This window comes from Callionymus lyra, chromosome 4, assembly GCF_982586985.1.
Source record: "Callionymus lyra chromosome 4, fCalLyr1.hap1.1, whole genome shotgun sequence".
Taxonomy (NCBI): domain Eukaryota; kingdom Metazoa; phylum Chordata; class Actinopteri; order Syngnathiformes; family Callionymidae; genus Callionymus; species Callionymus lyra.
In genome coordinates this window covers 36,140,053-36,163,725 of record NC_141821.1, presented here as the reverse complement: position 1 = coordinate 36,163,725, position 23,673 = coordinate 36,140,053, and the positions used below count along the sequence as shown (strand labels likewise).

The window sequence follows — 23,673 nt, the reverse complement described above, 5'->3', positions numbered from 1 at the left end:
TGAGGCGCTGACAAACCCTCCAGAGTCTCTGCAGGCTCTCGCCCACATCCATGGACGTCGGACTGGTCACAGAAGTGCAGCACTGACTTTCATCCTCTGGACTCCTGCTGGTGTCCTTTTTTCCTCTCCAGAGCTTCAACCTCAGGTCAGTCAACCACGTTTTTTTTCCACAGGAGATGTTTTAGACAGACTCGTGCCCCCTGAAACTCTCTCCTACTTTTTTCCCCCTGAAGTGTTTCCACAACAGTCTGATTGAGGTCAAGAGTTTTTCTGGGAATTCTTGTGTGAAATCTACTTCTCTGTTTGCATTGAGATCTTGAGAAGACTTTCTAAAAACATGAGCAGAAACACAATCCTTCTGCAAACATCCTTCCCTGTAGGTCCTGCAGAGGTTTTTATAGGGAGTTAAATGACATATTAGGCTGAGTCAAGTCAAAATAGTCTCAACTTGACTCCTATTTAAACCTTGAAATTAGATATTTAAGCACTAACAATGTGATTAAATAAAAACACTTGGACTATCAATTACACATTTATCTTCACTTTACAAGTTCAGATATGTGGCTAAGAAAGATGTTCACAACAAATTGATTTAAATTAGTTATTTATCAACTAAGGATTATAATAACCACATAAACACATTTTTATTTATTGTTTTTAATATTTAAAAAAGATTAGAGTTATTTATGTATACAGGATGAACATTTGTATCGTGATATGTACAAGTTTTATCTTATTCAAGAAGATTATATGTGACTAAAAATGTATGATATGGTTTCCGCTTTATTTTTAAATAAATATTGTGTGAGTATTTTTCATCAAAATCTAGTACAACAATTTAAATGCCAATGAAGAGTGACTTACTAATATATGATGTTAATACATGATGTGCGATATTTTGTTATTTGCTGGTGTTACAAACATGGCTGTCAGATAAACTAATATTAACAGGGAGATATTTGTCACCTCAAATTAGGGTGCTCAAGATATATGGAAATGTTGAAACATTTAGCTCAAATATGTCAAACTCAAGGCTTAGGGGCCACAACCAGCCCACCAAGTCATTTATGTGGCACACTGGACAGTTGTTTCAGAATCAAAGTAGATCAATGTTCATGTTGATATGGTATATCAATCATCTATATCTATTAGGATTAGGCTTGTCACGATCCTGAACTTTTCAACTCAATACTAATAAAAATGTGATAGTCAATACCTTTTTTCGTTCACAAGGATGAACAAAGACCCAAAAGTTTAAAATAAATATTTAGTAAAACACGAGTTGAATGTTGTACACGTCTCAATATTATGTGAGTAAGCCTGATATTACCTTAATTAACTTAAGTGTTCCTTCCTTGGCTATGCTTTTCATACATATTAATACATATGGGGTGGTGGCATTAATACTTTTGAAAATGAGCATTGTATCTGATTACAACATTTTGGTATCAATATTTTTTTGAGTTTTAATACTTTTGACAAACCTAGAAAGAGGTCAGTGCTTAAGATAAGATAAAAAACAGATCATATGGATGTCGACAATATGGGCAGAACTGGAATTTGTTTGGAGAAGGACAACCAACATAGAGATAATTAGGATAAATTGAATCTCAAAGAATAAAAAGACAATATGATAGTCTGACTCATCCTCCCTTGTAAGTAAATATACATTATTGCTCGCCTCGTGACTGAGACTGCTAAAAGATTTTGGTAACTTGTAAATTCTTAGTTTCCTTCCGTCGGTACAATATGGTCTGAACAAGATGCTGAAAGACACTTTATATTGATTAATAGAATATATGCTGCTAATACATTAATAGTAATTGTTGACAGATATAAGAGAAATGTGTGTGGTTGTTGTGCAAGTCATTAAAAAAGTAGGATTCTACAAAGTAAACAGAGGACTAAGTAGGTCTTCTGTGCATCCAGCTTTACATAATTTGAATGATTTTACATCAATAAAAAGCTTTGGATGGAGAGCTAGTTTGGATCCGGAACTTAACCTCCGTGATCTGTTTTTAAATGTAAAAGTAACAATAAAGTGTTGATACTTGTTTTTGTTCGTCGAGAATCAAGAAGCATTTTTTTTATAAAACAGTTTAAACTCCAGGTACTGAACCGCCTCAATGTTTGTCCGGTGACATTGTTCGGACCACTGATCTGGTTCAGGGAGCAGAATTTCATTGCGGCTAATTAAAAATAAATGCATACCAGTCTGTGGCCAGGACAGCAGCCCAGACTGCTAATAAAACCGTTTACAGTCGAACTAAGCCGGGCCCCGATTCCACACTCCAATAAAGTGTGGTGAAGGAACACAATGAGTCGGGTCAGCTGTGAACAGGAAAAAACATTGGAGCTGTTCCAGCAGTTTCACACTGCATCCTTCCTAACTGCAACGTCACGCCCCTCAGAAGACCAGCGCCCCCCCAAAAAAGCTTTAGCATCAGTGCCTCTAACAATGCCCAATTTATGAGCCACAGCAGTTCATTTTAGTTGGTCCACCAAGATTTTAGGGTCCACAAATAGAATCCTGTTTTCAGAACTACAACGTTTAAAAAAAACAAAATTAAAGTAACACATGATCTATGAAGAATGTGTGTAAACAACACACCCACAAAAACAATGTCTTGACTCAGATACGTCTGTGGAGGTTTTTGATGACTAGTTCTGAGAATAGATGAATTCAGAAGGAAAAAACAGAAGTACCATAATTTTTGCTTTTATAGAGGCAACACAAGGGATACCACAAACACGTTTGTTTTTTAGGCCTCTGGGTCACCTTGAACCTGAGATAATTAAATGACTAAATGCCTAAAATAAATGCAATTGGCATTTTATTTAAAGTCCAACCTTCAGGAAAAAACAGTAATAAAAAATACTGTGAAAAGTCTCGCAGACCAGAACCAGTCCCCGGACCAGGGGTTGAGAGCCACTGCCTAAGGAGGTCATTTTTGTGCAGAAAACCCAAACGAAAAACAGAGATGATTTGCCCCAGGTGGGACGTGAACAAGCATGTCTCGAATGTCAACAACAACATTAAATGAAGTGCAGAGGTCGACAATATTGGCAACAACATCAAACAGCAATGAATAAGGTTCATGAAGACTCCAAAACAAGCAACTGATTCTGCTATTTTAGGACGAGGAATAGGTCATTTGTCATAGACTCAAATAGCTCTTTTAAAGGATCTTTGTTTTGGTCCCTTATCTTCATTTAATTGCAGATATATCTTCTTGAATTACGGGGAAAATTCCAGCTCAACAAGGACTGCGTGATCGACAAAGAGAATGTGGAGAGTGAATAAGTGGCCTGTTAGAATATGTTACATAAAGACGGGGAGAACAAACTTCAGCCTGTTCCTCTTTGGACTCAGTCAAATTGTTTCCTCCACGAGCATTTGTAATGGAGAGTTGTTACAAGAAGCAAAACATCTTAAATCATTTTCTCGTGGTGGTTTCCAGTCATGAGGAAATCAAGTCCAGTGGTTTGTTAAACGTTTTGACACCAAAATTGACATGATGGGTACCAAGCCATTTCTTTAACTGTAGGCTAGAGTGGAAAAAAAACTTTGGCATTTTAAGGATACATGACGACAAGGTGTCAACTAAGACTAGGTTATAGAAAATTATTTCGTATTCAGTCATAAAATCAATATTGATTTAAATCTTATCACGTTTATGGCATTAGCTCTTATAAGTGCTTCACTCTCAATGCATTATGGGATTTCAGCAGTAATGAAATTTCTGTTTACCAGTTGCATGCATGTAATACATGACTCTATTAAGATGGTGTAAAATGTTACACCAAAAACTATTAAAAATTGTGATTTTGTTTTCATTTGGGTTGAAAGTAGACGTCATGTGATCAGAAATAAGATAGAGATGACTATAGGCATAGTATGTATATTTTGTAATCATCATTGTTGTCATCATTCGTCGGAACAAGAAGGATCTGTCTCGCCCTGCAGTTAATAAAAAACTCTGCAAAGATAATTCTCTAGTAGAATAACTCACATTTCCCCTGATCCTTACTCTCACATTTGCCACTCTTCAACGGCTGTAAGTTTCTTTCAGGATCATTTTAAAATTGGCCTTTAAAGTATATTTTAGCTGTGTATTGTTTTTGTTTGTTAAAGCGCTTTGTGACCCTGGTATAGAAAGGCACTTTACAAATAACCTTTACTTTACTTAGTTTACTTTATTTATTTATTTATTTATTTTTTCTCTCTCCAATCACATACTTTCTTCTTTGTCTGTCCCAATTCTTTTGCCTCCTTACAGAACAGTTACACAGTTTTATGCTTCAAGAAATGTTTTGTCCACCACTTTCACAAACCCTCTCTAGCTATTTAAAGAATGAATTATTAGTGCAAAATGTATCTTCCACTAATACATTGACGTTTAAATCAACAATTAATGGGTGCTTTCACTTCTTAAATGAGTAGTTGTCGGTGGACCCTTTTTGTCCTTAGAAAGTCTGCATATATTTCCTACTGTTTGTTTTCTCCTGAACTAAATGTTCTGGAAAGGCTGTTGACCAGAGACTCCATGTGCTGCCTGGCCCTGACAGTAATCAGTTGATGAATAATGAACACACACAGACACACACTGCAGTCCTGCCACTGACAGCTGTTTGGTATCTTTGTGTGTGTTAACTCTATCAGTCCGGTGCAGCTGCATGCCTGCCTGTCGCAATTATGCTCCTGCTCTATAAGAGCCAGTGCTGAGCGCGGGGGGATGCCGGGTGTCTGAGAAAGTATTCATTTTATGAGCTTGCTCTACGAATGGATGTGTTTGAAGATGACTCCAGACAGTTTGTGGCATTTCCTTCCCATGTTCAAGTTCTCAACAGGCCTATATGTCTTTATCTGGCCATGTGACCCCTGCCCAAAAATTTCAAAGGCTCTGTTCTGCCTCCACACACACGCTCACACATTTGAACCAATAATCATTCACAAACCCACCTGGTACCCGCTGCCCCACTTCCCACCACCTTTTCATGGTTAATTTGCTGCTCAATAGGTCAGGAGGAAAAGCAGACATCAAGCGAACACACACACTCTGGTTTTGAAGCGCGACTGGGTCATGCGGCCGTCCGGGCACCAGGGGTGGACGTGTACATTTCCCAGACAGCTCTGACTTCACTAATTCAGGGGGTCACAAGAACACAAGTAAATCTGCTCTTAAGTCAACAACGCCTTTGTTGTTGTGGACTGCAGAAAACCTCGTGTTCGGCAGGAAATTCCATTAAAAAGACCACTTGAGTTATTTGTCATCTGCTTTTCAGTGACAACTTGTTACAGCCTAAACAGTCACAATGTCTCTTATCTTGTGTGGTATTGCCATATACATTTATTCAGAAGCAAAAGTGAAGTGAAGAAATGTGCTTTGAAGTAAACTAAGTGCTTAAAAAAAAAGTCAACACAGGGGGACAGATAAGAAGAACTTGTTGAACCATCAATATCTTTTCAGTAAACGCTCTAATGATAGTTGATAGAATACTTCATTCTTGTGTAAATGAACACACTACAATGATTAGCACTCAGTCTTACTGAAACTCATCTTAAGGTTAGTCAGTTGACTAAAAGCTTCATCAACTGACTAACTGACTTAACATTCTTTTATATTTGGCTTCGTCTGTTGGTCGGAAGACACCAAACTCAGATATAAAAAATAAAAACAATCCTTTAGGATCTTATTAGCTGAGTCTTAAAGAACACTGCATAAGACACAAACAACCTTTTGGTCAATTTTGGCAATTTTGTCAAATATTTACAAAACAAAATAATCTTCATTGTGGAATTGTGTTTTTTTCCTCTAAAACAGGTCTTAAAACCCACTTTTATTCCCTGGATTTTTTCTAAGCATGATACTCTGCAGCTGCTTTAGTGCCTTTTGCTTGTTTTATTTGTATTATCATAGTGTTTATAACTATTTATGTTGTGCTTTATTTTTTGTTCTTGTATAACACTTTGTGCCAACTGCTGTTGTTTTAAAGTGCTATGTAAATAAAGCTGAGTTGAGTAACCAAAAAGACATTAACAAACAACAGTCAAAAATGAGAACTTATTTTCAGAAATCGACAAATATGTGTTTTTTTGTTTTTTTTATACTTTTTTTTAAATATTTTTGCAGTCATAATCGTACTCACACACACAATAGACCAAACCTAACATTACAATCTTGTATTAATGGCATCCTGTCTTTCTTTATTTGAAAACCACTTCTTCCACTTTTGTGCTTATTGTTCAGTTCTCAACCTAAGAGAGAAGGTGATTTTGTTCCATTACACAGATTCCGTTCCGTATTACTACATTACTTAATGCTTGGTGGTTCAGTTTTGTACCAGTTTTTTGTTACAAATATGTTTTTTATATCTAATGATGCTATACTTTTAGATTCCCACTCATTTACACCCAACTTATTTTTCACAAAATATTATTGGCCAACATTTATTACATTTATATAATTTAGTACTTTTAAAAATACATTTTCAAATATCATCGATATCAATTAGGACAATAGGACAGAAGGTGGAGGAGTCACATCATTTTCTCACACAGGTCACTTAGTAGGCGAAGAAGAGGCTATCTACCATAAAGAATGAGGGATCCTCCAAAAGATTTGTGGATCTAGAAGGTAGTTAGGAACAACAACAAATGATGAACATTTCCGGAAAAAAATTTGAAATCCTGTTATTCGTTAGGGATTTATTTCTAAAATACAATAATTGTAATCATTGACAATCACATTACCTTCCTTTTTTATTTAAAAAAAAATCTGACATTGTCACTTATATGTTTATAAAATCGCTGTGTATGATGAAGGAGTGGCAAGATCTAACCACTCTTCACACTATATGCTGCAAACTTACTGTTTTATATTTTCTATGTGAACCTCTCTACGGAGGCATCTTTGGCAATTTCGTCATCTATCTTTGTTGATGTCTCAGATGAAAAAGCTCACATTATATCTGCCCTTTAATTGAATCAAGACATTGTGTAACATATTCTGTATTCCACAGGCTTTGGGTTTTCCTGGTGATGACCTCATTGCTCTTCCCTGTCAACAGCCACGCTGCGATGAAGGACCTATCCTCTTCTTCCTCTCCTCTTACCTCCCTGCTTCACTATCCAAATTCCAAAACATCAATTGTGCCCTTTTCTCCATCTGTTGGTGCCGGTTCTTCACCTGGATCATCCTTGACGTCCTCGCAGCATTCCAAACCACAGCCTTTCTGCCTTCAAACAGGCCCACATCTCATCGCCAGCATGCAGCTCCAGAAGCTCAACTCCCACTACCAAAACCTTGCTGGTGCTTCTGCTGGACATCTAACGCCGGGTGCTGCTCAAAGGGGGTTCGGTGCCTCACCACTCGGGCCTGGAAACCAGATCCTAGGGCCTTCTGGAGGTCTTGGAGGAGGGGGAATGGGCGTTGGCATCAGCATGGGAAACCAGGGCTCTGGCTCAAGTGGATTAATCGACTTTGAGCCCGTGGACGAGGAAGTGCTCATGTCTCTAGTGGTGGAGTTGGGTTTGGACCGGGCCAACGAGCTGCCCGAACTCTGGCTGGGACAGAATGAGTTTGACTTCATGTCAGATGTGCCAGCTGGTTGTTGACCTGAAACAAAAGGTTTGCCATGGGTTAGCTGGAATCAAAAGAAAGGAAGCCTGCTTTTCTTCGTTGATCGTACGAAGCAGCGGAAAAGGAACTTAGTGTTCAAGAGATTTCTACTTTGGTTTCATGTTTGATTCCTCTGTGGAAATGAGAAATCTCAGTTGACTTTGAACTTTCTGCTTATGGCTCCTGAATGAAACCAATCAGAAAGGATCTGATTTCTTTTGCGTCCTTTTTCATTTACTTTAAAATCGGTTTGTCAAATGAAAACCTGGAGAGAGTCTAAGTGGTTGAAAGGAGAATACACTGCTTGACTGCCCTTTGATTATAATGACAGAATGTTGAACCAAACATAAAGTGACAATGTGGACCTTTGGATTGTCCTGCCATGGATGTCTTTTGCACCGTCCTTTGATTCCACAAACAAATGGGATACATGACATCATTGGACATAGAACTCCATGTAGTGGACAATATTAGAAGACCTGTCTCACAGGAAAGACAGTGCTGTCTGTTGCCTTTACAAAGAAACTGTTTGGCGTGGTTATCTTGATGTATGTCTCTTTCTTTCTCTCTTTCTTTGAATCTACTTCAACCAATCGAATTTACATATGATGCTATTTAAGACACTGTGTGATACTCATCGGAACTCATAGACAAGGAGCACTTCAGTAGAGTGTCCATAAACAAGACTTATTTTCTCAACATAATGGATTAGACCAAGGGATGGGAGAGATATTAATGTGAATGAATAGACCAACTTGTGTCTAACTGGAGCACAGTTTCAAAACAGTCACCAGTTCTCCGTTTCTGTCCTGTGATTCCCCCATTTGGCTTTATCAAAAATCCTGAGATGTATTTACCTACAAAAGAGACTTCCTTTTCTTCTTCATAAAACAACATTCTGAGTTGAAACACAGAATAAATATCTGATAATCTTTGAAGTTTGGATCCGAACTGTGTGCTCAGCTGCAACAGCGGTTATTGCCACCACATGTTACTGATAAGAACTCATTGTTAGTTTTATCTTTAGACTGTTGACACACCTTGTTTGCTGGACTTCACTCTATACACAAATCAGAGAACACATATGTTACTTAAAATACTTTTCCATTTCCTTTTCTCAATTGGATAAAGACATGAGGGTGGCTCGAGTGCTGCTTTTTATATATTTGTAACCAGCGTCACCAGCTTTCATTATGGACTGATAATTCTCCACGATCCTGGACTACAAGTCTTTGTCCAGATAGTTGCTGTTTAACATCATTGGAGCATGTGCCAACTGTTATTCCTTCTTATGCACACTTTTATGTATTTGGCCACTAGACCCCTAAGCAAGATTAATTAGAAGAGCCCATGATACAGAATGTGTAAGTGTACCAAAGAGACCAACATGTCGCAGAGTGAAGTTATGATAAAGGCTTCCAAGGTATAACAACATTTATTTTCACAATTTTAGTCCATGTTGTGCCATATTCTGATCCACAATATCACATTGAACCATCCCCAAATTAAACAACAATAACAAACTATGTTCTTGTTGTTTGACTGGTCTAATCTGTACAACATGGGTATACAACAGATAATGCCTGGAACTCAACTGTGTATGGGTGTCAACCCAGATTTAATTCAAAACCTATGAAAAAGACAACAGGTGCTAGCTTGAAAAACAAAGCGTAGGTTTCACCTATAGACTCTTTAGGCTGCTGTGTGTCAGGCTGTGGGTGGATACGGTGTGGATGGCGGTTTGACCTATATGTGGCGCTGTAACAAGAGAAGAAGGTTGAAATCTGCGACGACAACAAAGGCCTTTCACTCAGCGTTATCTGTCATCTGGGCAGTGTGGGTTCACTGGACCACACACAAAAGCACGCACACACCTGTATGGACATATGCTTTTCACAACACACCTGTATCCACACATTTTTATAAAATGTTTAAACACAAACTGTGGTTGACAGCAGGCATGGAGATGAGATTACAGGAGTGAAACAAGAGCCATGAAACAGACTTTTGTTTACTTCTGGGCCTTAAATACGACAGTTAGCAAGAAGTCAGGTGGTGTAAAAGCGAAAGTGCCCTGACTCCGTTGAAACACACTTCAGTCAAGAATCGACTGTTTGCTGAATCTTCATAAACTATTAAGTCACAACTGTGTCGATGGAAATGATCGCATTAGGGATTAGAGTTAAATAGCCATCAGCTGATCTGCAACATTCCAGATCATTTTTCCAACCATGTGTTTTCAGTTCCAGCCCTTATCCCAGCGGGGTAAATGCTATTTTTCAGGATGAACCACTGAGAAGCCACCCCCCCTTACTTCCTCTGCACACTGAGAAGTTGTCTATGTGCTTGAATTGCTCAAAAAACTTTCATTTCCATTTTTTTGGTTTTTAAAGATTAACCTCGACCTCAGCAGCCAGGACTCAACGCTTGCTCCAGGTGAAACACTATTACATTTTGAGGACGAAAATACATGTTAGAAAAACAAGCAATAAGTAAATAACCAGATCAACCTATTGATGTCTTTAATTTGATTAGTAACTACGTGCTAGTATTCACATTTGTCTTACATGTTTCGTGTGTTACATGGTTTTTAAGAAATTTGGTTGTGGCCTGGCATGTCAGTGGTGTCTTTCTTATAGCCTCATAATAACACTGACAAATGTTGCTGAAACTGACATCACAAGTCATTATGCGTTTGTTTACAGGTAGCAATGAACCTTCCCTCGCCAAACAGTAATAAAACAATTTTTAAACTGTCTCTGTGATGAATTGCTGAACCTGATTTAAACCCCATAATCCAAAGCTTCTATCTTTTATTCTTGGCTCAAGCCACTGTTTCTGTCTTTATTTTGGTGTCTAATAATGAATGAATATTAATCTAACATGATTGTTAAGCACTTTTCCTACACCGGCTCTCACTTGTACATCTATATGAATATGTAAATGATCAAGATCTTATTGTTAAATACTTGTATTTTTGTTACAGCTCTATGTTTGGAGTAAAATAAAGAGTTTAAAGAAGCATGAAGTTGTCTTTAATCAGAGGGGGAAATGATCTGCTTCTTCTGGAATAAAATCATACCAAAAGTAAATCTGAATTAAATCAAATTAAATTGGTTTAAATAAATGTATACAAGCCTTTTTCATTCACATTTATCACACCTAATATGCACCTTGTAGGAAAATTATTTTATCAGTCCTGCCTGTTATCGAAACTTTCCTTTTACCCTCAGATAATTATTCTTATTGACAAGGAGAGTTTTTTAATTGAGCTTCGTAACTCAAATGCAGTTCCATTAAGCACTTTTTTTTTCATGTTTATTATCGAAACATGATAGGATGAATTATATTTAAGTTAAATTGTACAATTTTTATAAACCCAAAGCATTGCTGTTATATAAATTAGGCCTATTTATTTTAAAACAAAAATATTTCACAATAAAATCAGTAAAATATACATAAAAACAACATGTTGAAATCAATATGGAATAGTCTTAAGCGAAGTGAATTAAACTGTTTTTTTTATATCTATTAAATAAAAATTATATATACAGTATATACACACACACACATACATACAATGTTGCTGTAATATTGTTTTATTGACTTTCTCACAACAAGTTACTCAATTGGTCCATCTAGTGGTGATTCTGATATCTACCGTTCTGCAATGTTTGTTTTTTTGTCATGCCTTTAAATATAGTTTTTTTTTATTTATTATTCTTTAACGTGATTTTGATGAAGTGTAAGTTAATACATTTCTATCTATCTATCTATCTATCTATCTATCTATCTATCTATCTATCTATCTATCTATCTATCTATCTATCTATCTATCTATCTATCTATCTATCTATCTATCTATCTATCTATCTATCTATCTATCTATCTATCTATCTATCTATCTATCTATCTATCTATCTATCTATCTATCTATCTATCTATCTATCTATCTATCTATCTATCTATCTATCTATCTATCTATCTATCTATCTATCTATCTATCTATCTATCTATCTATCTATCTATCTATCTATCTATCTATCTATCTATTAACTTAAGATATTTTATCAAATATTTTCAAGGTTTTAAAACTTTGAAAACGTTCCTATAAATCTCAATGTGTGCTGTTTTTACATGTTTATAGAGAAAATACCCCTAGTTTAATTAATATGAATTCATTTATATAAATTCATATGAATATGAGTATATTTAAAGGGCCTTTATTCACTAAGTACACAATAGAATTTTATGAAACTTCCTGAGTCTATTCTTCAGGTTGTCTACTTCAATCTCGATAAATTTCAGCCACGCCAAAGTAGGGATATTTTAAATATAAGCCTTTAGAAAAAAAAAATCACAATTGGAGGTTGAAAAGAGCATTTTTGAAATGTGCTTCATTAAAATATGTTCACTTAATTAATAGAACGTTTTTAAATGAGGGATTCATTCATTGAAAAGTCTGGGTTTCTTCGTGAAACATTAATAATAATTCACTTTAGTATTATGCTCGAAAAACCTGCCGAAGAAACCAACATGAAGAAACCCATGCAAACATACAATATCCACAAAAAGGTCACCCTTTATGAAAAAGTAGTGCAAGCTACCAGAGTTATCACAAGATATCATGTTATAATGTTGTACATATCTTCTATTTCCTTGGTACATGTCAGTCTGGTCAGGAAATGCTGATGTTGCCGTCGCAGGACTGTTTACACAAGCAGATGAATGTGCTGCAGGCTGATCTTCTTCTGCCAAACTGATGCACACACGCCACAATACCTCAGCCTCACTGAGCACATGGACTTGGGACAAGCCTGGACTCTTGAAAAAAAGTAGTTTATATATCTGGTGAAACACTTTGGTAACATGCAAGTATTGATGGTGGGATCAGTTTTTGGGTAGAATATTATTCTCTAAACATTATTGGGGTTGAAGGTGTAAACCACTCCCAGCTGCTGGTCATACACACAAATATGTAGCTCATGCTTTATTTCCTGTGTCACCTCTATAAAACATTTCAATAATTAACATTTTAATTTTGGATTCAACTATTCATTCAACGAGACACATATCGCAGTAGCATGTTACCATAGCAACAGAACTATTAATGAAATCAAAGATGTCATTAAAAATAAACATCTGTCAAGCTAATTTTTAGAGATTTACAATATATAACTGTCTTAGAGTAAAAGCACAAGCTCGATAATATATATCTATATTTTTAATTTTAATTGAATATTTTTTATTGTAAGGTTGAATTTGTGTTTATTGAATGCATTGAATTTCATAAATGTTAATAGTTAAGTATGGTATTAAAAATGTAATATTCAATTTAAAAGGCTATGAATAAAATAAAAAAAATAAATGTAGATGAGAATTATTGGAATTGGAATATCAAACTTTATGTACAAAAAAACCCCAAAAAGATTGTTTTCAAAGGTTTCATTCAATTAAAAAACAAACAAATCCAACGTTTCGATGCATCAAAGTTATTAAATTATATTAAACAAATTCAACCTTTTAATATACAAATAATTATCAATGCTTAAAAACACAATGCTAATGCTAATAATAATAAATCAAAGTTTCAACATTTGAAATGTTAAATTCAGCCATTCAACATTCTGATTTATGGTACTGATATACTTCCATAGTAGTTATTATTGTCAAATCCTTTTATAGAAAAAAATTAACATTTAATTACAATTAAGTTTCGATTCGATTTTTCTTGTGATTGATGTATGAACAAATTGGTTATGTTCAATTAGTAAATAAATACATAGTAATAACATGAACATAAACTCTGAAACACAGAATTGGATGTAAAATGGGAATTTGATTTGACAATCGGCTGCCGCTTATCGTATACGCTTTTTGTCTTTTTGTCCTTTTCCGCCTCCCGTCCTTCTGCTTATCATTCTCTACCGGAAGTGAGGAGATCCTTTTCCGCGCAGACTCCAACATGGTGAGCTGGTTTTCTGAAGGTTCCTTTCTCCGATAATCATATAACATCCATTCCTCGTTACACTTTTGGAAATAAACGTTTGTTTTGTTCCATAATATTACTCATTTACATGCAAAATCCGTCAAAATTGAAATTCGATACATGAATAATGTGTGTTTTTTGAGCCTCAGAACATGGTGTTGCCGTCAGCTAGTCGTTAGCTACGTAGCGGATTGTCAAAGGCCTAGAGTTAAAATATTAAGTTTAACTTAAACCAAGCGCCCCCCCCCATTTTAGGTTTTTGTTATAATACAAGTTTCCTCCTTAAAAGTTACATTTAACGGCTTTGAGGTTGTCGTATTTGGGCCACAACCGGTCGGCTATGCTAATAAGGTAGCGCGGTATATCGGCTACAATCCTAAATGCCTGTGAAGCGCTTTTTGAAATGTTTATGATTCTGTGAGTACTTCCTGTGAAATAAATGTTTACTGGTTGTTCTAACCTGAGTATTAATCGTCACCAGGCAAGAGGACCGAAGAAGCATCTGAAGCGCGTCGCAGCGCCGAAGCACTGGATGCTTGACAAACTCACAGGAGTGTTTGTAAGTGTTTATTCTGAGAAACATGGATTTAGGGGAGTGTCAATTCAATGTTTAATCTACACCAGTTGCTGACGCAAAACATTAACGTGATATACAAGCATTGCTCCATTTATTGTTGATCTACTCATTGATCTGAAGTCTTCATTACAAAACGTGTGGATGTAAACGTCTGAGGTTTATTAGTTTGAAAGTATTTAATGTATAATTGACTCACTAGCCCTACATAAAACTCTAAAAATGAACCCACATTGTCATTTAGTTAAGACATAATTTCCCAATTGCTTTATTCCTGTTCTAATATTCTCTACAAAAGGCTCCTCGTCCCTCCACCGGTCCCCACAAGCTGAGGGAGTGCCTGCCCCTCATCATCTTCCTGAGGAACCGCCTCAAGTATGCCCTGACTGGGGATGAGGTGAAGAAAATCTGCATGCAGAGGTTCATTAAGATTGATGGCAAGGTCCGCACCGACATCACTTATCCCACCGGATTCATGGGTAAGTAAATGATTAAGTCAAACCCTGTCTAGATCAATTCTTTCTCGATCTACAAGAAATCTGAACGTATGACTTTTTGCACATGAATTATTATGCTTACCGACATTTTTTCTACAGTTGCATGGATGAAAATTGGATTTTTTTTTGTGAATTGGAATGGTTTTTTTAAAGATCAAATTTAAAAGGGACTTTCAGGATTACCTTTATGTATGTTTTTAAAGTTAATGACACCAGGTTTATTATTGTAGATGTGATCAGCATTGAGAAAACTGGCGAGCACTTCCGTCTGATCTATGATGTCAAGGGACGTTTCACTGTCCACCGCATCACCGTAGAGGAGTCGAAGGTAAGAGTTGTGAATGAAAATTATATTCATATGGTGTGTTTTTTTTTTTGTATACCATCTTAAGGTTGTCAAATTACACTATTTAGTGACTAAAAATGAGAAGTCGAGCCGTTTTTTGAGGAAATTTGGTTAGTTACTTTAATTGGTAAAGTGGCTTAGGGTGTTAGGACTGTTTGGTAGTGATTAAATTGCCTCACTTATGATCTCCTAGCAAAAGAGCATGTTCTCATCTGGTCTTGACTGGTTCTTATTCACCCTAATGAGATGAAGGATTGCGCACTAGATTTTTTTTGCACTGAACAATCTATATACTAAAGTCATTAACATTTTTAATTCCAAAGGCACTCATTGACCCTGGGCACTAATGCAGTTAGATATTCACTCAGGAAGCAACAATTCATGAAAAATGATGCCTAGGATTCTTGATAGCATTCTTGTATTCTAGGATGTCTGACCTTTGCCTGAAGACTATTGTGTACAGTTTCCCAATGGTAGTTTTAATTTCTGAATAATTACAATGTTTTAATGCATCTTTGGTCACACTAGTAAATGTTTAAACTGTATTTATAAGAAAAGCTTGGGTTATATGTGTATAAGTTTTAAACTATTCATTCCTTTATACAGTCCCAGAAAAGAAGACAATTTCATTATTTCCTTGTCCTCTGCAAGGCCATTTCATGTGTAAATCTGTTACAACAATGTTGTACGAAATATTAAGTAATTTAGGCTATAGAAAAGACGATGTAGAGTTATAAAGAGTTGACAGACTGCTTTACTGTCAACTAAATCTAGAGTAACTAAACAAGGGTTGCATTCTTATCGGAACTCGTCATTTACAAAACTTAAACTGACTTGTCAATGCAGTACAAGCTGTGCAAGGTGAAGAAAATCATCATGGGGACCAAAGGAATTCCCCACCTGGTGACCCACGATGCCCGCACCATCCGCTACCCTGACCCACTCATCAAGGTCAATGACACCGTGCGCATTGAATTGGATAGTTGCAAAATCACCGACCACATCAAGTTCGATTCTGGTGAGTTTAAATGTCACACCAGAAGACTCTTATCATAAACATCTTTTTAACACTCACTCTTCTCACCAGGAAACTTGTGTATGGTGACTGGAGGTGCCAACTTGGGGCGTATTGGTATCATTACCAACAGGGAGCGTCATCCTGGCTCCTTTGATGTCGTGCATGTCAAAGACACCGCTGGCAACACCTTTGCTACCAGGCTCTCCAACATTTTCATCATTGGAAAGGTGAACAGGGTTGACGTTTTGCAACTAAAGTTTTAATATTTCTTAAAGTTTGCTAGCTTGGTCAACCTTTGACTTTTCAACGCTGACCTTGGAAAAGCACAAAATGCTAGTTAGTGATGGCATGCTGAGTCTGCAATCATTCTGTTTATTTTTCCAGATGTTCATACCTTCGTTTTCACATTCTCTCTTCTCAGGGCAACAAACCATGGGTGTCCTTGCCCAGAGGAAAGGGAATCCGCCTGACCATTGCTGAGGAGAGAGACAAGAGGCTGGCCGCCAAGCAGGGCAGCAGCTAAACTGGCCAGAGTTGGATTCCATAGACCTGGTTTTCAAATAAACTGTTATTTACAAAACACTTTTCTGCTCAGTTTGTCATTGAATGCACGCACACGTCTAGCAGGTCTATTCAATGGATAATCTGTGGCCCCTCCTGAGAAAACTATCGACTGCCACCTGATCTGAACTGTTAGTTTTGCATCAAAGAAAGGGCTCCATATAGTTTCAAAACTCAAATAAAAATCTCACCATGAAAAGGGGACCAATAAACTAAAACAAACATGCATGTTCAATTATAAGGTCTTGCTGGTTAATGGAAAAAAATGTTTGAATCCATTGTCTTAAAATGTATCAAAGTTTGTACTTTCAGTATGCCTTGTATGCATTACAGCGGAGGCAAGGTGTTTCATCAAATACATTTTAAATAAAGTGAGGGCATTGTCTGCATATATTCCTCATGGACATGTGTTTTCAATGAGTTCCTGCAACAAATTGGGCAGAAGTGGTGCTTGTTTTCTTAGGCCATGAGTGTCTTGTACCTTCTTTGCACCCAGAAAACGTGTTTTACAGTATATTACCACTTGCGTTACCTCTGGGCCAAGGTGAACGACCACCTCCCAGAAATGCAGTGGCGAGGAGCTCCTGTACTTGGTGTTTACCCGATGCAAAGAAAAAGGTGTACGCAGAAAGGTGACGTGAGGGTGAAAACTGATCAAAATAAACTACTCTTTCATGGGCTTAAAATATTCCACAGCGCTATGACTTTTCAAACGCAGTTTTTTTTAAAGGATTACGATAAATGTATTAGATCCACAGGTATTGCATTTGGCCACAGGATGGTGCCATTGATAGCATTTTTTTATTTCGCTCGATTTAACTGAGCTCAGGTATGTTTCTGCCAATATCATGGCAACCTTAGTGTGTCTGACAAGTGTATTTTAATGTATTTCCACATTATGACACTTATAGTGTAATTTATATTTATCTGAAAGAAATAACTTGACTGAAATATGACTAGTAATGCAATAAGTAAAGATAAAATAAAACACAGAAAAAACCCAACATATATCTTTTAGACTAGACAATTTAGCGGCGAATAACTGTCATTCACATTTATTTTATACAATTTGTACAAAGAATTAGGTAGATGTAACGTCCCTTTAAAAGATTAAATGAACTGGGATAATTCACGTTATTTGTGGCAGCAGGTATTGTTTAAAAGCAATATCCTATTTGTTATCTCAGCTAAGCTAAGGTGGCCAATCGTCTACAAAACAAGCTGCAAGAAAACCACTTTGGCCAGAGCGATCAAACTCCACGAGTCAGGGATGATCTGCTGCGAGATTTATCAGCACTTATAACTTACTAACTTACTTATGATATTTAGTGACTAAAAATGAGAAGTCGAGCCGTTTTTTGAGGAAATTCGGTTAAAGTTACTTTAATTGGTAAAGTGGCGTAGGGTGTTAGGTCTGTTTGGTAGTGATTAAATTGCCTCACTTATGATCTCCTAGCAAAAGTGTATGTTCTCATCATCTGGTCTTGACTGGTTCTTATTCACCCTAATGAGATGAAGGATTTCGCACTAGATTTTTTTGCACTGAACAATCTATATACTAAAGTCATTAACATTTTTAATTCCAAAGGCACTCATTGACCCTGGGCACTAATGCAGTTAGATATTCACTCAGGAAGCAACAATTCATGAAAAATGATGCCTAGGATTCTTGATAGCATTCTTGTATTCTAGGATGTCTGACCTTTGCCTGAAGACTATTAAAATGATCCAAGTCTCACTTCAATTCTCTGAGTCCTGGACGTTCTTTTTTTGGCCTGCCATGAAGGCGGATAACTCAGACACCAACGTCAGTTGATAACAATAGAGGTGGATCCAGAAAGCTAAAAGTGTTGAGACCCAGATATTATAAGTATTAAGTAAATTACATTTGTTTATTATTTAAATAGCAGTGAACTAAATACATATATGAAGTTAATTGATACTATTTAGGGTATTTTGTTTATTTTATTTTTACTTTGGATTTTTCGGACGGAAAGAAAGGATGACATCATCAGCTGCCGCTGAGAGGTGTGCGGTCCAGTGTTTTTCGGTTTGCATGTGTGCCCCCTCACCCGATTGTCCCTTTTGAAGCGACAAACTGGTGGAATAAAGTTGCCGAAGAAAGAGATAAAATCTGTTCCTGCTTGAGGAAGCAACAAAAGCAAAAAACTATGTTCAACTGTGACATTCCAGAAGGTGTGATCTAGCCAGTCTCAATAGATGAATCACGTCAGTGTTATTTCAAATTCTAGTTGAACAGGTTCAAATTCAAGTTGCAGTACCTGATTATAAATAGTTGCTGTTTCGTGCTGGAAGGCTGTGCTCTTATTCATAGATACAGGTGAACCTGCTGGCAACATACTACGGTTCAATTACCTTCGCAATTGCTAATGTCAATGGTTTGTGGTGAACATACCACAAACCATTGACATTAGGTTTGTGGTGAACATACCACAAACCATTGACATTAGCAATTGCGAAGGTAATTGAACCTTAGTATGTTGCCAGCAGGTTCACCTGTATCTATGAGTTCATGACAGACGATCGGCATGTGGCTGTAAAGCAAACCTAGTTGCAGGTGGCCTGTGATTTTTGTGTGTCCTTGCATCTCAGGATCGGTGTTAAAAAAAAATACTTTAAAGAATATTACAGCTAGTTGTATACCTGATTCCATGTTGAGTTAAGTTGATAGACGTGTGTATAGCGACCAATTCAAATGCAGCATTTCTGGGGTTGGAACACATTACATGGAAAAATGTATCCACAATTTCAGCACAAGTTTAGGTAGTTGTTGTGTACATTAAATATTTCCATAAATACAATTATCTAAAGAAACATTTAGCTGCAGAAATAGTTGAACAAAAAATTAGCACAGAGATTTTATTTAAGATCCTTTCCTTAAAGACTCAAGAAACACTTTAAGTAGTAAGTAAGCAAGTAATTTTTATTTAAACCAAAAACACTTTGCAAACTAAACGTTGCTTCCTGGGAAATTTAATTAAATGAGACTCTTTGATTGACAGCTAAATAACATAATTAAATCTAAATAAACAGTCATTGGGTTGACCTGAGATGACAAAGATGGATTCATTCTAAAAATAGAAAATACATTTTCTAGAACAAAGACACGAAGGATGGATGGTATGCATACAAAGTAAGTGGCCTGAATGCAACTGTAAACCAATACGCACCCTGTAACATAAAAACAACTTCATTCATGATATTTTTCAGATAATTTAAAATAGAGAAGTATATATCAGTGGATTGTTAGGTTACTTTAGTTGGCTGCAGTCAAGATAGTTACAAAAAAAATGATGTGTGTGTTTGTTGCTTCACACTTTCTTCCTTTGTTCAATGTTAGTTCAAGGACAAGAAGAAAACTGTTAATTTCACTACAGCCTTATTATTAAAACTTTAACAAGTATTCATTTGCAGAAATGGAACCGGAAAAAAAAGAAGAAAAAAGAATGTGACGTAGAAGAGACAGATGATCTCTGTGCAATCTTTCAACATATGAGACGAGAATCAGAACTCAAAAACATTGTTGAAGGTTCACCAGGAAGGGAAGACGGGACGTTCAGGTGCTCCACATACCTTTCTGATTTCAATGTGATCAGAAGAGATCAACACCCATGGTTGGGAACTGTAGTATACTCAATGTAATCACAATATTTATCTTCCTCTCCATCTCCCCTGTGAGCTGCTTGGTTCAGTATCTCTATCATTCTCAGAAACTAGTTCACACTGGAGTCTGGTTCTGCTTAAAAGGAAGTTGTTCCTTTCGCTGTTGCTTATCGAGATTCATGATTTTCTCTTCTCTAATATTGTGTTGTATAAACTGTTAAGTTTTAGTTGAATAAATTGAATTAACAAAACAAACAGTTTCAGTTTGGAAAAAAATGTTTAGTTAGATAATATTAAAACCTGGGGCCTTATGTCCTAAAGGTGTGTGACTAAAAAAGATACGCACAAACTTTTCCACAGCAAAGTTCATATGTATCACGTGAATGAAAAGAGCAGGAAAATATGTGGCCTTACCGACAGGTTTAGAGCTGATATATGCACATAACTGACATAAATGATCAACACCGATCAAAATGAACACACACATGTGTTTGCAGTTAAATGATTGGATATTAAACTATTCAAAAACTTAAAATATGTTTATCTGATCCTTGTTCGTTATGACCACATGATCGTTCTGTAAGTTATTATCAGAGATTTCATTTTTTTTAGGCTTGTTTTTATAATACAACAAACAAAATAATCCACATCTTAACATCAAGTAAATTCTACGAGAGTCACAGACTTTCTTTTTTTAGCCTGCCATGAAGGCTTTTTATGTGAAACCGGAACATTCCAGAATTAGCGATTGAGACTCATGTCAGTGTTGTGAGACGGATCACCTGAATGTAAGCAAGTTATATTATATATGTAGCTGAACAGGTTTAAAATAAAGCGCACTAAGATTAAGTAAGTCGGTAAGTAAGTAATGATTATTCCTCGAGTGTCCCAAAGCGCTTTAACAATCAAAAACAATACACAGTCAAAATATATACTTAAAAGATCAAGACAAATAAGAAATACACAGGAGTCCCAGAAAAACAGGGAAAAGCCTGCACAAATAACAATGTCATCAGAAGTTTCTTGAAGGAGTCAGTAGACTCCATCAAACACAGAGGGGGAGGAAGATCGTTCCAAAGCTTAGGAGCAACAGCCTGGAAGGATTTCTCTCCTCTGGTCCTAAACCGTGTTCAGGAACCATCAGTAGATTCTGATCCACAGACCTCAGAGTCCGAGCTGGGGTATAAGGCTGGATCAGATCACTGATGTAAGGAGGAGCCTGACCATGAATAGATCTGAAAGTAAGAACCAGAATTCTAAAATTGATCCTGTAAAAAACTGGCATTCAGTGAGGAGTTTTAAGGATCGGGGAAATGTGAGTTCTTCTACTATAACTGGTCAGAATTCTGTGTGTGGGGGGGGACAAAAGTTCCCCCGCTCTTAGATCAATTCAATTCAATTCAATTCAATTTTATTTAAAGTGTCTTATCATAACAAAGTTATCTCAAGACACTATACAGTTGAAATAAGACTACAGTTGATTAAGGAAAAATAGATCCCAGCAATTCAACAAAGAGCAAGAAACAAAACACTGTACAGTGAGCTGTACAGTGAGCAATGGCGAGGAAAAACTTTATCCTTTTAGAAGGCAGAAACCTCGAGCGGAACCAGACTCATTGTTGACGGCCTGCCGCTTTGACCGGCTGGGAGGAAGGATGGGGGGGTAGACAGATGGATAAGGAGAGGAGTGAGGGAGGATATAGTGAGAGAAAAGAGGAGAGTCCCCCCCATGGACTCTCCTCTTTTCTCTCACTATATCCTCCAATCAAGCAGAGTATATTGTATTATTCTCTTACTTTATATTTGATTATGTTTTAGCATTCATTTAAATATGGCATATATGTATATATCAATTTGAATCTAACAACTCCCCCTGCTATTAAATTTTCATTATCTTCCCAACAACATATCATTATCATGTACCTGCACACGCAATATGTATAACCGAAACGGCCCCAGTCTGAAGAGGTCATTTATTTCTTCTTTCATGGGCCTCGGTAGTCCAGTCCATCATCATCATCTTCAGTCGGTCTGACTGTTCCTCCTCTTAGTCCAGTTGGTCATCGTCCAAGTCCAGAGCCCAGTCAATCTTCTCCAACGTCCTCCAGGTCCATCTTCTTCAACCTACACACAAATAACCTTCATTCAGGAGAATCTCTGACCATGATTTTTTTATTAAGGTAATAGAAAGGGGTATTTTCCCCATGTACTTATCCACGTGTTTCTTTGGATAGGTGAATGTGGTTGACGATACTTCTCTTTTGTGTACGTTTGTCTACTCATCCAGGTCAGGAAATCCTGCATTCCCTTAACTTGATTTTTATATCCTTTACTGATTCTGACCCTGGTTGGAGAGAGTGAAAACACACGTCCACTGCCCCCCTGGCTGTTATCTGGCTATATGATCCGACAACAATACATCTTCTTTCACCCCATTTGTTTTGTTGTTTAGATTCATTTTGCTTTGTGATATATGTTTTCCATATTAGATCTATTAACATTTTTATCCCTACTTTATTTCTACTTCTAATATATATTTTATTTCTTCTTTAGTTTAGTTTATTTTAAATCTAGTAAATTTCAGTTTTAGTTTTAATCTAAATTAGTTAATTCTTATTGTTGGTGTAGTTTTAGTTCAGGTTCATTCTTAGTTTTTGTTTGCTTTTCTTTTCATTTTTCTTTTCTTTTCTTTTTCGTTATCAGCCCATGTTGATTTACCAGGGCGTCCCCCATTCTTTCAACAGGACATAAAACCAGGAATCTCCAAATTATGAACATCACTGTCACCAATACTGTCCACTGTTCATTCATTGCTCATTCATTCATTCATACATCAACCTCCCTGAGAGGACACATAACATCTTGTTTATGTTACCTGTCCTTTGGGCTACTGTTGTGTTAGATTAAAATTGTTGTATACGAATACGCCATAGTTAAATTAATGCTAAAAGATAATATAAATTAAGAGTATAATATACTCTTCCTGATCAAAAGCGCGGGGCTTTTTGTCCCCACACACACACACAATATAGACTCCTCTGTCAGAACCATGTAAACCTTCTGAACCTTCTAAAATAAATTGTTTAAGTATCGACAAGAATCGTCATGCAAGAATATCCATTCTTTCTCTCAACACTAGTTTTGACACTAGTGCCACTAGTTTAAATAACTTATGTATATCATATTCTTTGTAATGCAATGTTGTATCTCTGTTTCAGAGTCATCTCAAATTCTTTGTGCATCACTATCTTGACCTGAAAAACAACTTTCTTTCTGACCAGTGTGTATTTTATCATTACTTATCTACAGACCTTTCTTTACCGACCATTTCAGCAATCTGATTCACACATCCACTACCACTCTGAATTATTCCCCTTACTTACAACTGTTGGACACAGGTGTCGCTCCTCTCCATGAGCCTGACATCATCTGCCCCGCTGCA

General features: G+C 36.6%; 2 protein-coding genes across 2 annotated transcripts; both read left to right on the top strand.

Annotated features, from left to right (window-relative positions):
- On the top strand, positions 1-10,634 carry cited1 (Cbp/p300 interacting transactivator with ED-rich tail 1). Its single transcript, XM_087790069.1, has 2 exons — positions 1-145; positions 7,024-10,634. The coding sequence occupies exon 2, from the start codon at positions 7,043-7,045 to the stop codon at positions 7,616-7,618; it is 576 nt and encodes a 191-aa protein (XP_087646195.1). The 5' UTR covers positions 1-145; positions 7,024-7,042; the 3' UTR covers positions 7,619-10,634.
- A 2,865-nt stretch (positions 10,635-13,499) lies between these two features.
- On the top strand, positions 13,500-16,628 carry rps4x (ribosomal protein S4 X-linked). The gene is made up of 7 exons (XM_087790068.1): positions 13,500-13,590; positions 14,093-14,170; positions 14,484-14,664; positions 14,913-15,010; positions 15,875-16,046; positions 16,116-16,273; positions 16,468-16,628. Exons 1-7 carry the CDS (start codon positions 13,588-13,590, stop codon positions 16,567-16,569), a joined length of 792 nt encoding a protein of 263 aa, XP_087646194.1. The 5' UTR covers positions 13,500-13,587; the 3' UTR covers positions 16,570-16,628.
- The last annotated feature ends 7,045 nt before the right edge of the window (positions 16,629-23,673 follow it).

Coding starts and splice junctions, on each gene's coding strand:
- cited1 (XM_087790069.1), top strand. CDS start 7,043: ATGACCTCATTGCTCTTCCCTGTCAACAGCCACGCTGCGATGAAGGAC.
- rps4x (XM_087790068.1), top strand. Junction 14,665..14,912: donor TTATCCCACCGGATTCATGG/GTAAGTAAATGA, acceptor TTATTATTGTAG/ATGTGATCAGCATTGAGAAA. Junction 16,274..16,467: donor ACATTTTCATCATTGGAAAG/GTGAACAGGGTT, acceptor CTCTCTTCTCAG/GGCAACAAACCATGGGTGTC.